A 20,085-nucleotide genomic window follows, 5' to 3' on the forward strand; every position below is an offset into this window, starting at 1 on the left:
TTGAGAAAACATTCAATTGAAGTTGCTTGATTCTTTATACTTTGGCTGTAACAGAGAAATAAATATCTATCTCTCTATACACACATTTATTGTATGAGCTAGATACAGTTTCCCCCAGAGTCAGATAAACTCACGGATACCATTTTTATGTCTCTGCATCCAGTATGAAGGAAGTTAGAGGTAGTTTCGCGAGCCAATGCTACCATTTGCACAATGACTTGAAGTCTATGGTATCTACTAGCATGCTAGCAGTTACCATAGACTTCCAGTTATTCCTCTGCCGCTAGTTAGCAACTTCCTTCAAACTGCACGCAGAGACATAACAATGGTATCCACTAGGGAAGTATATTCTGGGGAAGTAGATAAAGAGTTTAATTGCCAAAATCCCGATGTATCCCTTGAACAGTCTGAAAACCAAATTAGGTTATCTTTATGATGATGTTATGTTAGAGAGAGAGAGAGAGATTGTGTGCAAAAAGAATGCAATTCATACGTGGATATTTTGAGACGAGAGACAGATGCTTATAAGATGGCAGCGTGTTAGAGGGACTTTTACAGTTGCGGCAGGATTCAATCCAAAACCTCACTATAGCACACTTGACGTTGAAGGGTTATGGTTGCGCTCAGTATTACAGCTGTAGGACATTATAATACCATTCTAGGGTTAGGGTTAGATGCAATATAAGGCAAGTGACTTCAATTACTAATTTCTCTGAATGGGGGTTAATAAACATTACCAGATTCACTGGGAATACATTACATAGTATGAAGAAATACTCCAGGCCGCAGCGTTGTACTACTTGTCAGACACAGAAAACTGAAAGTGTTTAGTCCTACTGGGCATGGGGGTGGGCTTGGTGGTGGGCTTGGTGTGGGGTTGGTGGTGGGCTTGGTGTGGGGTTGGTGGTGGGCTTGGTGTGGGGTTGGTGGTGGGCTTGGTGTGGGGTTTGGGGCGTCCGTTGGTGGCTTTTGAGCATTTATTTGGAATCCTCATGTCTTAAAGGTACACTCCGAAAAAATCATGTTGCCACGAGCAGCACCGGAGATATTGAGATGAGCAGCACCGGAAATATTGAGATGAGCAGCACCGGAGATATTGAGATGAGCAGCACCGGAGATATTGAGATGAGCAGCACCGGAGATATTGAGATGAGCAGCACCGGAGATATTGAGATGAGCAGCACCGGAGATATTGAGATGAGCAGCACCGGAGATATTGAGATGAGCAGCACCGGAGATATTGAGATGAGCAGCACCGGAAATATTGAGATGAGCAGCACCGGAGATATTGAGATGAGCAGCACCGGAGATATTGAGATGAGCAGCACCGGAGATATTGAGATGAGCAGCACCGGAGATATTGAGATGAGCAGCACCGGAGATATTGAGATGAGCAGCACCGGAGATATTGAGATGAGCAGCACCGGAGATATTGAGATGAGCAGCACCGGAGATATTGAGATGAGCGAGATGCAAGACTTGGCTCTCACACAGTCACACACAGTATCTGCTCACGTGCACGGGTTCGCTTCACGCTGTTCACAGCGTCGTAGCCAGTGCACCATGAATCCTATAAATTAAAATGTCCAATTTGGGTGCAATCCATAGAGTTCAAATTGTCTTTCAACAAAATAATTGGTTACTAACTACAGAAACCATTTTAGAACAATCTGCGCTGGTGGGTGTCATGGCTTGCTGAAATGACATGGAACAACCCGAATACCATTCTAGGGTTAGGGGACACTACTTGTAACAGGTATACTTAGGGCTCTATTCATTCTGTACAGTTGAAGCGTTTCAGATTGTGTGATTAAAATGTAAAGGTAATTTCTGATTGAACTGACATATGCAGCGGTTTACTGTGAATGCAGTCTGTGCTAATGCGGGAACATTTCCTTTACATTTCAATAAACGCTGTTAAAAGGAACTTCCGCGATGCGGATTGAATAGAGAGCCCTTCCACGAATAGAGTGTAAACCCCCCCCCCCCCCCCCCCCCCCCCCCCCATGTGACTGTGATATTTTACATTCTTGGTCCTCCAGATGCATTTACTGTTATGACAGGCAGGGGGCAGTACAGAGAAGCATGGCTCGGATGTGAGTGCTTGTGCATGGAGTGGGTTATTACTCCAGTACCATGAGGAAATATACTGCTCCTTCCATCTTTGAGATATCATTCATTAACACATAGCAAAGCGAAATAGCAAGAGGAAAGAGGAAATATGGCACCACTTTTGACCTTTGATCGCCAGGCTCCATTCACCGTAGTCCGTCAGAGATTGAATGTGTGATAGTGAGTTTGTGAGTCCATCCCTCATCTCTGAAAAAAAAAAAAAATCGGGTAGTTCTCAACTTTTGTCGAACTAAGGTTGAATACTTTATTAATTCAGTAAAAGAAAGCTACCAGATACGTGTCATACGAGTTCAATAAGTATATGTGTTCAATAAGTTCAATAAGTATTTGTGTTGTATTGGCCTTTTTCCTCTCATTGCCAACAACATTTGACGTGTCAATGCTTTAGAAATCCACTGGCTGTACAGTGTTATCTTGGTAATGATACTCTTTCAAATCTTAAATTATGCAAGTTTTATTCCTACTGCAGCCTCACCTGGTGTTAATATACCAAACCATAGTAACTTCATGAAGGGCAGAAAGTTCAAAGTGAACATTGGATACCATTGGACACCGAGTTCTATTCAGATCCTTCATCAGCACCATCATCAGTATCATCATCATCGTTATCCTCTTCATCATCCTCATGATCTTCATTACACATTCAACATACATGTACATACATTTAAAGTCCACAAAGCAAAGAACAAAGAACACCAAACAAATGAGTGTTGGGACTCCCAGGTAGAGGGCCTAGGCCCGTTCAGGTATGGAGCTAGGTAAGGTGTTCGTAGGATCGACCACGTTGCGGGGGTGTGGAGATTACAGAGTTAAGAGGTTAAGAGCGACCTGTACAGATGATGGATAGAGGGAGGGAGTGTAAGAGAGGTGGCAATTCACAGTGCATTGTGGGCCTGTGAGTCAGGGGGGATTTCAGGGTTGAAAGAGGAGACTACCCAAGTTTATGGTTAGACAGTCCAGACTCCAGGGCAGGGGGGGGTTCCAGTATGAGGAGATGTTTAACCGTAGAAGCCGTGCAAGAAGACACAGACGCACAGGAGGATGATGGCGTTGGCATTGACCACGTTCCTCCACATGGGTTTCTCTGAGGTGTCTGTGAGTTGCCTCTGCAGCTCAGCCTGCTCCTCAGCACTCAGCTTGGGAGCAGTCGATTTCTCCAAGCCACAGAAGCTCAACACTGCCTTCTTACAACAGCCTGGCTCCTCGGTGGGCTCTGCACAGACACACAAACACAGGGATGAGGAAACAGTGTGTGGTTGTAAATGTGAGAAATAAAATCTGTATGTGTGTCACGGAGTAACAGATAGAGATTGGAGAGAGACCTCTCTTATCATCAATATCCACATAGGTAGGTTCTTGATCTTCTTTCCAATTGTCTAGCTCCAGATCCACCCTCTCCTCTGTGCTGTTCCTCAGCTGCCAGCACAAGCGGTGCAACTGCAGATGGAGGGAGGAAGAGGCACAGGACAAACACATGGGGAGAAATTAATTTAGAGATGGCAGAGAGACTGCGTTTTTATTCAATTAACATTCACGGATGGAAGAATAACTAAATAAGTTTGACTATTGGGGGAAGTTGTAACTTACATGTTTGTCGTCGATGGGTTTGGTCATGAGGGAGATGCTGACTATCAGCAGGCAGGAGATACAGAACAGAATAATGGAGAAGTAGAGGTAGTGGACCCCACAGATGATCTCAGGACAGTTAGTGGGGGTCACACAGCTTCCTGTCCCATAGGCAAACTCACTGATCATCCTGGTTAAGCCAATAGCCAGGCCTATCGTAAGGCCATAGAACACACCCTGAAAGTGGGGGAGGTCTGTGACTCAACACATTTTCATGGTTCACTTCCAATTGCACAAACATCACGTATAACACGAACAAGGCAGTAAATGGTGAAAGTGGTAACCAGGGTCCTTTGAGCCTAGCCAGCAGAGTTCAGATAAACTACTTAAGCAATAAGGCCCGAGGGGCATGTGATATATGGCCAATATTCCACGGATAAGGGCTGTCATTTATTGCACGACGCAACGCGTAGTGCCTGGATACGGCCCTTAGCTGTGGTATATTGACCATATACCACAAACCCCTCAGGTACCTTATTGCTTTATTAGACAACAGATTAAATAAACCAGTTCAAACCACAAGTAGCTCAGGGAAACGAGTTTATATCACACTGACTTTTGTTAAGTTAGAGACTCACCGGCTCATTGACGCGCTTACAGAAGATGGCGAGCATGAAGGTGGCAGCGATGGGCGGAGTCAGGTAGCTGGTGATTGACTGGATGTAGTCAAAGAGCTGGCCGCTCTGAGCAGACTGGACCACAGGGATCCACGCTATACTCACCCCGATCAGAACCAGGATAAACACCCTACACAGCCAAGAATAATACATCAATATCAATATTACCCATTTATCTCAATGCAAACATACACAAACACAAGCATACATGTATTAAAGCAAGAGAAGTCCAAAGAACTCGAGCAGGCTGAGCTGTGTGTTACTGTACCTCCCAGCGATCATGAGTTCCTTCTCAGAGGAGGAGCTGCGTATCTTGGTGTAAATGTCCATCGTGAAAAGGGTGCTGGCACTGTTGAAGATGGAGGTCAGGGAGCTCATCAGAGACGCCATCATCACCGACAGCATCAGGCCTCGCAGACCTGCAGGAAAGAGGGGGAGGATGGGAGGAGAGGGCAGGGAGGGAGGGGATGCAAAGGAGAACAGGAATGGAGGGAAGGCAGATTAGGATAGGTAGAGAAAAGAGAAGGAATGAAGAGATGAACGAATGTGATGGTTGATTGTATTGGCAGCAACAACTGTTTTCCTGGAATAAGGAGTAGTACTTATTGAATCCACCATTTGTAGCAGTAGTAACAGTGTTGTTGTAACATAGTCCCTGTGCAGTGCGGTGCCAGGACAACAACCTCTCCCTCAACGTGAGCAAGACAAAGGAGCTGATCGTGGACTGCAGCCAAACACGCCCCCATTCTCATCGACATTTTTTAAGTGGAGCAGGTCGAGAGTTTCAAGTTCCTTGGTGTTCACATCACCATCAAACTATCATGGTCCAAACACACCAAGACAATCGTGAAGAGGGCACGACAACACCTTTTCCCCCTCAGGAGGCTGAAAATATTTGCCATGGTTCCCCAGATCCTCAAAAAGTTATTTAGTTACACCATCGAGAGCATCCTGACCAGTTGCATCACCTCCTGTACGGCAACTGCTTGTTATCCGGAAGGTCCTAATTTTTATTTTTTTTGTCAAAGTCATAGACTGTTCTCTCCACTACCGCACGGCAAGCGGTACTGGAGTGCCAAGTCTAGGTCCAAATGGCTCCTTAACATCTTCTACCCCCAAGCCATAAGACTGCTGAAAAATTAATCAAATGGCCACCTGGACTATTTACATTGACCCCCCACGCTTTGTTTTTACACTGCTGCTACTCGCTAGTATCGGTATTGTTATTTTATTGTGTTATTTAATATGACCTTCTTTTTTTTACCTCAGTTTATTTCGTAAATATTTTCTTAACTCCATTTCTTGAACTACATTGTTGGTTAAGGGCTTGTAAGTAAGCATTTCACGATGAGGTCGTATTCGGCACGTGACAAATACAATTGGATAGTGGTGCTAGGACTGTCATTGTTACTAGATGGACGAGTATCTTCTGTTTACCCACCATTTGGCATGAGGTCCACCACCAGTTTGGGATAAGCAATGTTGGTGCAGCCAACACTGGCCCCACAGTACCTCAGACACTCCTCTGGTTCCACGCAAGCCACCTCGTCTGGGTAGAGGATTCGGCTGATCATGCCAGGGAAGACCATGAGGAACATGGGCAGCAGCTTCAGGTAGCCACACAGGATACAGCCAGCCTTGACATGGGAAAGATTCTTGGCAGATAGACAGCGCTGGACAATCACCTAGGTGACAGGAGAGATAACAACCCTCCAGTGACTGAAGAGGTGATGGATTACGTTTTCATGGTCAAACAGAAGTATGGTGCCTCTGTATTGCTTGAATATGCCGATATCAAGAGTAGAGGGGAATGAAAGGGGTTTGAAGTCAAATGAACTCATCATTCCTTCCATGCACCATACAGCCACATATCTTCTGACAGGCACAAATGTGTATGCAGCTTTTCTAGTGGAAATATTCATCAAAGGAAATGTTTTCCTTTACGAACGTGACCCAAATTGCTGATCACAGAAGAAGGCATGGCGCTATCATATATGAATTAGAGAAACTTAAGCTTTGAGTTCTGCTAATCGAATAAACTCTTTCAACTTGCGTATTTAACGTGTGTGAGTGAGTGCTCGCTCGTGTGTGTGATTGTGTAAGTCAATATCCTGTTATTTTTTCACAGTCACCTCTGTGTTCCCGGCTTTTAGTCTTATTTAAGTCTGTGGGAAGGAAGTGCATTTGGGTCTAACTAAAAGCATGCTTCTCTTCATAAGGCAGCCACTTAAGCTAAGACAAGCTGAGAGCTGGCTGGAAAGAATGGCCATGGTAATGATACACACATTAGTGTGTGTGCGTGTGCATGTAACTGAGGGAGGGTGTTAGACTTATTCATTCCCTATGGAGCAGTAGGCTACCTGATCAGTGCACCAGTACCAGGTGGCCTGGACAGTGAGGCCAAACACCAGGCCTGGCCAGGGCAGGTCCCCTGTCACCGCGTCCCTGAAGATGTGGAAGGAGTCAGGCCGAGGGGTGTAGCAGCTCTCACTGATGTTGACCCCAGTCAGAGTGGGTATGGCCTCCATGTAGCGCGTCTGGAAGTTCTCATAACCTCCCACCTCATTGAAGGCTGAGGAGACAGACCGAAGAGGGTTGGGAAAGAGGGATGAGAGAGGTTGGAGGAATTGGAAGAAGAGAATAAATCAAGGAAATTATACTCTGTAGAAAGGGGGAAGGAGAAAAAGGAATGCATTGGAGGAAGGGAATAAAGAAGGGAGGACAAAGAAGAGATATAGAGTTATAGGAAAAGGAAAAGAGGCAATGAATAAATACATTACCATAACCCATGAGGATGAATAAATACATTACCATAACCCATGAGGATGAATAAATACATTACCATAACCCATGAGGATGAATACATACATTACCATAGCCCATAAGGATGAATAAATACATTACCATAACCCATGAGGATGAATAAATACATTACCATAGCCCATGAGGGTGAATAAATACACTACCATAACCCATGAGGATGAATACATACATTACCATAACCCATGAGGGTGAATAAATACATTACCATAACCCATGAGGATGAATAAATACATTACCATAACCCATGAGGGTGAATAAATACATTACCATAACCCATGAGGGTGAATAAATACATTACCATAACTCATGAGGGTGAAATAATATTTTACCATAACCCATGAGGATGAATAAATACATTACCATAACCCATGAGGGTGAATAAATACATTACCATAACCCATGAGGATGAATAAACACATTACCATAACCCATGAGGGTGAATAAATACATTACCATAACCCATGAGGATGAATAAATACATTACCATAACCCATGAGGATGAATACATACATTACCATAGCCCATAAGGATGAATAAATACATTACCATAGCCCATGAGGGTGAATAAATACATTACCATAACCCATGAGGATGAATACATACATTACCATAACCCATGAGGGTGAATAAATACAGTGCCTTGCGAAAGTATTCGGCCCCCTTGAACTTTGCGACCTTTTGCCACATTTCAGGCTTCAAACATAAAGATATACAACTGTATTTTTTTGTGAAGAATCAACAACAAGTGGGACACAATCATGAAGTGGAACGACATTTACTGGATATTTCAAACTTTTTTAACAAATCAAAAACTGAAAAATTGGGCGTGCAAAATTATTCAGCCCCCTTAAGTTAATCCTTTGTAGCGTCACCTTTTGCTGCGATTACAGCTGTAAGTCGCTTGGGGTATGTCTCTATCAGTTTTGCACATTGAGAGACTGAAAATTTTTCCCATTCCTCCTTGCAAAACAGCTCGAGCTCAGTGAGGTTGGATGGAGAGCATTTGTGAACAGCAGTTTTCAGTTCTTTCCACAGATTCTCGATTGGATTCAGGTCTGGACTTTGACTTGGCCATTCTAACACCTGGATATGTTTATTTGTGAACCATTCCATTGTAGATTTTGCTTTATGTTTTGGATCATTGTCTTGTTGGAAGACAAATCTCCGTCCCAGTCTCAGGTCTTTTGCAGACTCCATCAGGTTTTCTTCCAGAATGGTCCTGTATTTGGCTCCATCCATCTTTCCATCAATTTTAACCATCTTCTCTGTCCCTGCTGAAGAAAAGCAGGCCCAAACCATGATGCTGCCACCACCATGTTTGACAGTGGGGATGGTGTGTTCAGCTGTGTTGCTTTTACGCCAAACATAACGTTTTGCATTGTTGCCAAAAAGTTCAATTTTGGTTTCATCTGACCAGAGCACCTTCTTCCACATGTTTGGTGTGTCTCCCAGGTGGCTTGTGGCAAACTTTAAACAACACTTTTTATGGATATCTTTAAGAAATGGCTTTCTTCTTGCCACTCTTCCATAAAGGCCAGATTTGTGCAATATACGACTGATTGTTGTCCTATGGACAGAGTCTCCCACCTCAGCTGTAGATCTCTGCAGTTCATCCAGAGTGATCATGGGCCTCTTGGCTGCATCTCTGATCAGTCTTCTCCTTGTATGAGCTGAAAGTTTAGAGGGACGGCCAGGTCTTGGTAGATTTGCAGTGGTCTGATACTCCTTCCATTTCAATATTATCGCTTGCACAGTGCTCCTTGGGATGTTTAAAGCTTGGGAAATATTTTTGTATCCAAATCCGACTTCAAACTTCTTCACAACAGTATCTCGGACCTGCCTGGTGTGTTCCTTGTTCTTCATGATGCTCTCTGCGCTTTTAACGGACCTCTGAGACTATCACAGTGCAGGTGCATTTATACGGAGACTTGATTACACACAGGTAGATTGTATTTATCATCATTAGTCATTTAGGTCAACATTGGATCATTCAGAGATCCTCACTGAACTTCTGGAGAGAGTTTGCTGCACTGAAAGTAAAGGGGCTGAATAATTTTGCACGCCCAATTTTTCAGTTTTTGATAGCAAAAAGTTTGAAAAATCCAATAAATGTCGTTCCACTTCATGATTGTGTCCCACTTGTTGTTGATTCTTCACAAAAAATACAGTTTTATATCTTTATGTTTGAAGCCTGAAATGTGGCAAAAGGTCGCAAAGTTCAAGGGGGCCGAATACTTTCGCAAGGCACTGTATATTACCATAACCCATGAGGGTGAATAAATAGATTACCATAACCCATGAGGGTGAATAAATACATTACCATAACCCATGAGGGTGAATAAATACATTACCATAACTCATGAGGGTGAATAAATACATTACTATAACCCATGAGGGTGAATAAATACATTACCATAACCCATGAGGATGAATAAATACATTACCATAACCCATGAGGGTGAATAAATACATTACCATAACTCATGAGGGTGAATAAATACATTACTATAACCCATGAGGGTGAATAAATATATTACCATAACCCATGAGGATGAATAAATACATTACCATAACCCATGAGGGTGAATAAATACATTACCATAACCCATGAGGGTGAATAAATACATTACCATAACCCATGAGGGTGAATAAATACATTACCATAACTCATGAGGGTGAATAAATACATTACCATAACCCATGAGGGTGAATAAATACATTACCATAACCCATGAGGATGAATAAATACATTACCATAACCCATGAGGGTGAATAAATACATTACCATAACCCATGAGGGTGAATAAATACATTACCATAACTCATGAGGGTGAATAAATACATTACCATAACCCATGAGGGTGAATAAATACATTACCATAACCCATGAGGATGAATAAATACATTACCATAGCCCATGAGGATGAATAAATACCTTACCATAACCCATGAGGATGAAAGATCCCACGACCATGATGATGGTCTGCAATGTGTCTGTGTAGATCACTGCAGCCAGTCCACCTGAAGCAGAGTGCACATGGTGAGAGTCAGCACAACACAATCCCACTCATTACTTATACAGGGTTACAGTCAATGACTAAGCTGTGGAAAACCACTGTAGTACTCATTTACACTGTAGACGTGATGTTTATTTTTTACTTGAATGATTGCCCTTGGTCAAAAGGGATAGCCTGTTAGTGGTCCAGTTGTTCGTTTGATGTTTGTCTATCACATAGACTCTATAACTCCCCTCAGTAGTTGTGTACGGTATATGAATATACATGTAGATCATTGATATTCATTTGAGCACAATGGTAATAAAGAAGATACGGTGGCCTACATACATTTGAGTGGGGCTGCCTTACAGACTGAAAATCAAGCCCTAGCAAAGAATAACAGTGCACACAACTTTTGCTGTTGACTGCACCTCGAAAGCATCAATGTGTCACGTGTGCATGACAGTATTTGATGCTGTGAGTCACTCTATTTTCAGCAGTTAACTCCCCTTCACGTATGATATTTACAAAGCCTATACTAAACTCCACTACATGTTTATATGAGCATTATGCAAACCGAATCCTATACAGAGACTTTTATTTTATATTTAACCTTTAATTAACGAGGCAATTTACCATGACGTCCTACCCCGGCCAAACCGAACAACAAGGTTTTATCAGGGAGTATGGGTAATTACCCATGGGGTACAGGAGATAAACAGCCTTGGAGGAAGGCATTTGTGCTGTCAGACATAGTCTGCTATTAAGACTCAAATACAACGATAATGGGATGGACTTTACTCCACTCTGCCATGGTTACAGATAAGAACTCCATATTGGTTTAAATGGACATAGTCGACATAGGGCTCCTCTCAGTGAATTAGTTATATATCGCTGCTACACACTAAGTGTACAAAACATTCGGAACACCTTCCTAATACTGAGATGCACCCCCTTTTGCCCTCAAAACAGCCTCAATTCGATGTGGCATGGACTCTACAATGTGTGGAAAGCATTCTACAGTGATGCTGGCACATGTTGACTCCAATGCTTCGCACAGTTTGGTCAAGTTGGCTGGATGTCCTTTGGGTGGTGGACCATTCTTGATACACACAGGAACCTGTTGAGCGTGAAAAACCCAGCAGCGTTGCAGTTCTTGACACACATTTAAGCTGGTGCACCTGGCACCTACTACCCTACTCCGCTCAAAGGCACATAAATATTTTGTCTTGCCCATTCACCCTCTGAATAGCACACATACACAATACATGTCTCACTTGTCTCAAGGCTTAAAAATCCTTCTTTAACCCATCTCCTCCCTTTCATCTACACTGATTGGTGGATTTAACAAGTGACATCAATAAGGGATCATAGCTTTCACCTGAATTCACCTGGTCAGTCTATGTCATGGAAAGAGCATGTTTTGTACACTCAGGGAATATCACTGCTATATACAGTTACGTAGTGTATAAATTGAGAGTATGTATTGATATACCTGTGACGGTGTATAGAGCCGTGATACTTAGCAGGAGAATCACAGCAAGGTAGATATTCAGCCCCAGAGCCTGGTTAATAAAGATGGCTCCAGAAAACATATCTGCCTGAGAGAGAGAAAGAGAGATTGAAAGAGAGAGAGAGAGAGAGAGAGAGAGAGAGAGAAAGAGAGATAGAGAGAGAGGGGATTAACGACAAAGGAAGGGCTTCTATAGGGCTAGCACACAATTTTGGATGAAGAAAAAATTCAATATAATAACTGTCATAAACGAACAGCTGACTGAAGACCAGATGGCCGAACATTCTTGAAGTTGAGTCTGTTTCTACGTACATAAATTAACATGGACTTTTAACAACGTGATGAAACTTTGTTGCCCCATGCTGAAACAAGCAATAAAACTGGCCTTCTTTAGACTAGTTGAGTATCTGGGGCATCAGCATTTGTGGGTTTGATTACAGGCTCAAAATGGCCAGAAACAAATAACTTTCTTCTGAAACTCTATTCTTGTCCTGAGAAATGAAGGCTATTCCATGCGAGAAATTGCCAAGAAACTGAAGATCTGGTACAATGCTGTGTACTATTCCCTTCACAGAACAGCACAAACTGTCTCTAACCAGAATAGAATGAGGAGTGGGAGGCCCCGGTGCACAACTGAGCAAGAGGACAAGTACATTAGATTGTCTAGTTTGAGAAGCAGACACCTCACAAGTCCTCAAATGGCAGCTTCATTAAATATTACCCGCAAAACTGTTGTTTAAATGGACATATAATTAGCTTTTCTTTCAAAAACAAGAACATTTCTAAGTGACCCCAAACTTTTGAACGGTAGTGTATATATACAGTGTACCTTGTTGTTTTCAACAGTAATAGACAATGAACAGTGATATGAGTGACTCACTGAGATCTTAGTGAAGACATAGAGGAAGAGTGAGAGCACTGAGAGATAGATGCGGATGCGCTGGCCTCCGAACCTCTTCCTCAAGTACTCTGGCATGGTCACCACCTAAACAAATCCAGTAGACATGATTACATTGTGAAATAGCACTAGATTATATGCTACAGAAATGTACGAAATGTCATGGTGTAATGGTAATTACACTGTAATAGCAGAAAAGGTTGTTCTCACCCCAGCTTTGATGTAAATGGGAACAAAGAGCCATCCAAGAATGATCACCACCACAAGGGCCTGAAAAACACACATCCTAAGGGTTCAGATGGAGAATTCACGAAATGACAGATTTATCTTTTACTAGACGTGTTACTGCTTTCGCCCACTGCTGTTCTCTAGTATCGATCATATAGTGACATTTAACTTACACGCACGCTTATCAGACCCAATATAGATAATAAACGTGTATAAAAAAAGAGCACCTTTTATACAAATAATTGCAGAGTGCAATAGAAATAGAGATGAGATGATAATAGAGATAGAGATGATATGATAACAGAGATAGAGATGAGATGATAACAGAGATAGAGATGAGATGAGATGATAATAGAGATAGAGATGAGATGATAATAGAGATGAGATTAGATGATTATAGAGATAGAGATTAGATGATAATAGAGATAGAGATGCAATGATAATAGAGATAAAGATGATATGATAACAGAGATCGAGATGAGATGAGATGATAACAGAGATAGAGATGAGATGATAATAGAGATAGAGATAAGATGATAATAGAGATAGAGATTAGATGATAACAGAGATAGAGATGAGTTGATAACATAGACAGAGATTAGATGATAATAGAGAGAGAGATGAGATTATAATAGAGATAGAGATGATAATAGAGATAGAGATGAGATGATTTCAGAGATAAAGATGAGATGATGACAGAGATAGAGATGAGATAATGATAATAGAGATAGAGATGAGATGATAATAGAGATTGAGATGAGATGACTACAGAGATAGAGATGAGATGATAACAGAGATTGAGATGAGATGATAATAGAGATTGAGATGAGATGATTACAGAGATAGAGATGAGATGATAATAGAGATTGAGATGAGATGATTATAGAGATAGAGATGAGATGATAATAGAGATAGAGATGAGATTATAACAGAGATAGAGATGAGATGATAACATAGATAGAGATGAGATGATAATAGAGATTGAGATGAGATGATTACAGAGATAGAGATGATAATAGAGATGAGATGATAACAGATGTAGAGATGAGATGATAACAGAGATATAGATGAGATGATAATAGAGATAGAGATGAGATGATAATAGAGATAGAGATGAGATGATTACAGAGATAGAGATGAGATGATAATAGAGATTGAGATGAGATGATTACAGAGATAGAGATGATAACAGAGATGAGATGATAACAGATGTAGAGATGAGATGATAATAAAGATAGAGATGAGATGATAATAGAGATAGAGATGAGATGAGTGATAATATCAGGTACGTTTCAGAGGTTATGATGATGTTTGCATGAGAGGTTATCATGGTATTTATTTACATTAGACGTTGCCACTCACATTCCATTCGAATCCGCCAATGGCAAGTCCACCTGCAGCCGCAGTCCCTGCGATGCCAACAAAATGCCCACTGCCAATGTTGCTCGCAAAGAGGGATGCCCCAATCTGGAGAGGAAGGACAGAGGAATGTTCATGATCCATTTATACAGAAAGTGATGATATTCTTTCACAGTTTTTGGATATGGAAGGTCATTGGGAAGAACTTCATTCATAAAGGAACATTTACAACAACAACAGGTGTACCATGTAAGATAATGGGGCAAAGGTTGCCAAGTACATGGTCCATAGAAGGGAAATATGCAATTAAGTTAGACACCTCACGTGTACTGGTACAATCAGCATCAGTCATTATTGAGTCATTAGGAGCAGTCTCAAATGAAGGGCATATGATTTATAGGCTTCCAACACATCAAGATAAAAGATTATGACCTTGATTTAAGTATGAGCTGGACATTTCCATGGAATACAGGCACGGATTAGGATAGTTCAGGAGAACAGGGTGTGTCTTTCCAAATATGTGCCAGTGTCATAAACAGTGGCCAGTAAATTAGAGCGAGTTCGATGCCTTTGAACGTAATAATGTATCAGCATTCAGGGCTCAAACCACCCAGTTTATAATATGTAATAGACTGTCCTAAGAGAAGACTTATACTCACTGGCCACCACACCATGCTTCTTCCTGCCAGGAAGAACCCACCTACGGTGGCTCGGTTTGTGCTCACCATAGCCTGCAAAGAGAGACTGGTTAATTGAGTTGTTTTGAGATACCATATTCATGTATCAGGGATCATGTTGATCAATAACCTTGTTACATGATACGGTCATTTGCACCTTTTTCAATTATATATACAAGGTCAATATACATTTTTGTTTATATTGTGTTTAATTGGACTCTGTTAGTTTCACACTGATGGTTTACTACATCTTGTAAACATTGTTTGGGTCAATCATCAATCAGCACTAACCACTGAGCACACACTGGTTGAATCAAAGTTGTTTCCACATCATTTCAGTGAAACTACATGTACGTTGAACCAATGAGGAATAGATGTTAGTTTGACGTCTGTGCCCAGTGGGTGTGTAGTTAGTACTGTATCGACTCTCCACACATCTGAAACAATATGACAAATGCAAATGTATTCCTCAGCAATTTAATTCAAACATACTTGGTGACTTGTTCTATAAATGTCTGTCAATATTATACATTTTGCAGCTGGGCATAAATTGAAGCAATCCAGGTACTTCAATGAGATGTCAGTGCACTTGGCATTCATAGGCTACTTAACACTTGGTATTCATAGGCTACTTGACACTTGGTATTCATTGGCTACTTGACACTTGGTATTCATAGGCTACTTACCACTTGGTATTCATAGGCTACTTAACACTTGGTATTCATAGGCTACTTGACAGCTACTTGACGTGTGGTATTCATAGGCTACTTGACACTTGGTATTCATAGGCTACTTGACATACACTTGAGGAGAATTTCCGCATAATGTACCTGGCACAGGTTGGACAATATCTGCAGCAACAAGTGTACTGCATGAGTCCAGCCATTAACCCATTTGTGATTATGTTTTTTGGAGGCCTTCTGAATAACTTTGTATAGAAAGTGTAGAATATCATAATTCATATTTTATGTTTGTAAATATAAGGACATATTATCACTCAGAAGAAAACTCATCGAAACACTATGAAGATGCTTCTATTTTTTTCTTTCAAAAAAATCATATTCAGAATAGAGAAAACAACTTTTTTCCAGATTCAACTAAAACATGCTCTCTGTTCCTTTCTGAGGGATTAACTATTCACAGACACAGAGTTGTTTTAGTGTCAATGTGTCAATGGAAAGATTAAGGAACTCACCCATACTCCGACTGCCAGGACAACCACAAAGTAGATCACAATCACGGAGATATCCGCCGGGTTGTTGACTGCCACTGTGCCATTATTAGGCACACTTCTAACTAAGGAGAACCCAAAATAATCCTGTGTCATTTTGTCTGTTCTGAGCTGCAGAGGCGACCAGAGGACAGGTGTATTGTAGAAGCCTCTCTCCTTTACTGCTGTGCTACTGACTCCCCTGTCACCTGCAATGCTACTTATGTACTACTGACCCCACAGATAGGTATGTGTGTGCATGTGAGCACGCATGTACGTGTGCGTGTGGACCAGTGGAGGCTCCTCAGAGGAGAAAGGGGAGGACTGTCCTCAACAGTGAATTTCAGAAAATTTTTAATATTGAAACATTTAAAAAGTTATCATTTTTAGATGACACTATACTAACTATATTCACATCACCAAATAATTGATTAAAACACACTACACTTGCAATGAAGGTCTACAGTAGCCGCAACATCACTCTGTAGGGTAGCACCATGGTGTAGCCGGAGGACAGCTAGTTTCCGTCCTCCTCTGGTTACATTGACTTCAATACAAAACCTAGGAGGCTCATGGTTCTCACCCCCTTCCATAGACTTACATAGTAATTATGACAACCTCCAGAGGAATCCTCCAAACTGTCAGAGCTCTTGCAGCATGAACTGACATGTTGTCCACCCAATCAAAGGATCAGAGAATGAATCTAGTACTGAAAGCATAAGCTATAGCTAGCTAGCACTGAAGTTCATAAAATGTGGTGAGTAGTTGACTCAAGGAGAGAGAGAAAACAATAGTTCAACAGTTTTGAACAAATGAATTTATTAAAAAAATAATGAGAAGCAAGAGAGAGAGAGAAAGAGCAAGATTTTGTATTTTTTTCATTTTCACTTACCTAGCTAGTTTAGCCTACTCAAACACCCTGCTCAAACAGAGATAAATACTATGTTAGCTAGCTGGCTATGGTAGCTAGCTGGCTATTGCTATCCAACACTGGAACTCTTCGAAGTCAAGGTAAGCTTTTGGTTTTATTAATTTATTGCCCGCCAGTGTAACTGCTAAACTCCTTGCTGACTGTACACTGTAATGCATGATTGTAGCGAGTTTACTAACACCTTAGTTCTAGTAGCTATGTTGACTATGACGTTATTTAATATGGTGACAACGATGTAGGATGTGTGTAGCGGTTAGTGGTTATAATGTGAAGGTTTGGTTTGGAAAGGTTTTTTCATCTGGTCACAGACAGCTGATGTGTTGTGCACGGAAGTCTACAAGCGCAGGGAAAAGTTGAGAAGAGGGGAGTGCGTAGATGCGAGAAGCAATTCTACAATGATCAAAAGGATCATGCTGTTTGTACGTGGCTGCAATGAAAGTGAACCCTGTTTGCGTGGGTGTTTTCAGTCCGCCGATTCTGTTGTAAAAACATATCTTAAACGGAAGCAAAAGGAACAAAATATGAGAAATGTACCTGAATGTGTCCTATAGAAAAATCTTGCTTGCAACTGTTGGACAAATGATTACACACTAGATCAGCTAGAGGCAACAAGAGTGTGCAAGGCAGTGTCGAATGTGTCAATGTCTGTCACCTTGATGACTCAAATTTCTCTCGACCTGTGCTCCTACATTGTAAGCTTTCATTCATAGGCTAGGTTGTAGCAAGCTCATGATGTGTATAGGTAAAATTCAACTATCATGTAGTAGCCTAAATCTGTCGATGTTACATTGAGCTGGGTTAATTGTATATGAATGACAGTCATCCAATGTGCTGTAGTAGAAATAAGGCCAAGCTCATAAAAAAATATTGTTGTCCCTCATCTTAAACGGCACGAACCACCACTGGTGTGTTGGTTAATAGTGTGTTTGAGACAATGCAAAGCATGTGCTTTATGGCAAACAAAGGGTAATTGAAAGGGAAATCAACAGTTGCTACATCCATTTTTGGACTTATAAATTAATTATATGTACCCATTGATTCTTGAAGAATGTACAGTAACTTATGCCTCATGAGCTTAGTTCAACTGTTGTACCCTATCAGAACCCCAAATATAAGCTTGTTTTATGTTTGTGAATAAACACAATATAGCATAAAAACGATCATTTTGATATCATGGTTGGTCAGTCCTTGCATCCATAGCTCTGTCTAGGAATTTGAGAATGGTTGCATTTCTCCAAACCCATCCCTCAGCTTTTTACCAAAACAGTGGCAGGCAGGCAGTAGCTTTGTTATTGTTTCTACTTCTGATTGACGCTTTAACGATCAGCTGAACCGAAAATACTTAGAAGGAAAAACAAATCCTTTAAAAGACAACTTGTAAGCCACTCCACTTTCAGAACTACACTAACCCTAGTCCTAATGGAAACGGCTGATTGATAAAACTCTGAAAGTAGGTGACTACTTGAACTGTGAAAGTGCTGTGGCAGCAGGTGAATTGTGGACTCCTGGGAGAAAGAGCACACCAAAGAGCATACAGGAAAAACAATAATATTGGGTTTTTGATAGAACACAACCATTAGGAAGGGTTTATTGGCTGTAGTGTTTAATGGGGAAATATAGTAATACTAGCATTAAATGTATGTTAATGGCCATGGCTGTTGACTGTAAGCCCAGTCCATGAACTCTTCTGTCAATATTAAGACTTATTTCCACAAGGAAACACATTCTGAATCAAGGTAACAGTCAATCAAAAAGGTACTTTCTTCACAAAACGACCTCACTCACAGAGTAAACACACAGATAGTGGGTTAATGATTACTCTGCCCCTCCTCCATTCCTCTTCAGGTTGCTGGTGAAGACTTGAGTGTGCGTGTGATAAGGGGCTATCCATAAAATTGTATTAATCTCTCTCATCACAGCTTCGAACAATCTTGCTCACATACATTTACATCAGCCATTAGTCTCTACAGGTATATAACATTTACAATGTCACTGTATGATCTTACCCTTGTACTGCTCCAAGGGTTGGGTAGGTTACTTTTTCAATGTAATCCGTTACCTGTCCAAAATTGTAATCAGTAACGTAACTTTTGGATTACCCAAACTCAGTAATGTAATCTGATTACATAAAGTTATTTTTAGATTACTTTCCCCTTAAGAGGCAATTGAACATCTATTGCAGGATAAATACACATTAAAGTTTACATAGCTGGCCATATATGGATGTACAATTTCACTTTATGGGTTGGTTATGTAGGCTTCTTCTAACCCATCGCTTTTTACTACCTATAATAATACAATTAAATTATATCTTTACATTCAAAACCAGTCTATCAGAATTCCAGTCATTCCAATAAATGTTATACCCCTTCATCTTCAAGAATAGGACTTGGAAATATGGTATATATAGATTAGCCAAGTTGTTTTACCTGAGTATATCCCCAAAACGAAGGATTTATTCATCTGTTATTTATGATTTTGTTGTCATGGAAGACTGATTGGACTCATTGATTTGAGTTGAAAAATAAATGCTGCGCTCATGGAGTGGCATGCTTTATGCACTACTGAAAAGTGCTATTAACATGTGAAAAATGTATGCCTTATGCTGCATTTGCTATAGGCCTATTGTTTAACTTTTTGTTAATGCCTATTTGATATCTTGATAATATGCAGCTGTTTAATGGGTAAATCCAAAGATGAAACAATAACAAAACGGTCGCCCCGACCTCTGCTTTGGTAAAAAGCCAGGATGGGCCTGGAGAAATGTAGCCACTCTGAGATGAATAGACAGAGCTATAGATGCAAGGACCAACGTTATAAATTAGATATATACTACCGTTCAAAAGTTTAGGGTCAGTTACAAATGTCCTAGTTTCTTAAAGAAAAGTACATTTTTTGTCCATTAAAATAACATCAAATGTATCCGAAATACAGTGTAGACATTGTTAACGTTGTAAATGACTATTGTAGCTGGAAACGGCAGATTTCTTATGAAATATCTACATAGGCGTACAGAGGTCCATTATCAGCAACCATCACTCCTGTGTTTCAATGGCACGTTGTGTTAGCTAATC

At 40.9% G+C, this 20,085-nt stretch overlaps 1 protein-coding gene across 1 annotated transcript; it reads right to left on the reverse strand.

Moving 5' to 3' along the window:
* Window positions 1–2,860: 2,860 nt before the first annotated feature.
* slc5a1 (solute carrier family 5 member 1) lies at window positions 2,861–16,216 on the reverse strand. Its single transcript, XM_036977353.1, has 14 exons — window positions 16,066–16,216; window positions 14,853–14,924; window positions 14,197–14,301; window positions 12,817–12,876; window positions 12,589–12,693; window positions 11,691–11,796; window positions 10,140–10,220; window positions 6,737–6,948; window positions 5,818–6,061; window positions 4,645–4,795; window positions 4,338–4,506; window positions 3,721–3,936; window positions 3,456–3,570; window positions 2,861–3,346 (listed from the first exon to the last, which is right to left on the reverse strand). The coding sequence occupies exons 1-14, from the start codon at window positions 16,195–16,197 to the stop codon at window positions 3,132–3,134; spliced, it is 1,983 nt and encodes a 660-aa protein (XP_036833248.1). The 5' UTR covers window positions 16,198–16,216; the 3' UTR covers window positions 2,861–3,131.
* Window positions 16,217–20,085: the final 3,869 nt, after the last annotated feature.

The sequence above is a fragment of the Oncorhynchus mykiss genome, chromosome 5 (assembly GCF_013265735.2).
Source record: "Oncorhynchus mykiss isolate Arlee chromosome 5, USDA_OmykA_1.1, whole genome shotgun sequence".
NCBI lineage: Eukaryota > Metazoa > Chordata > Actinopteri > Salmoniformes > Salmonidae > Oncorhynchus > Oncorhynchus mykiss.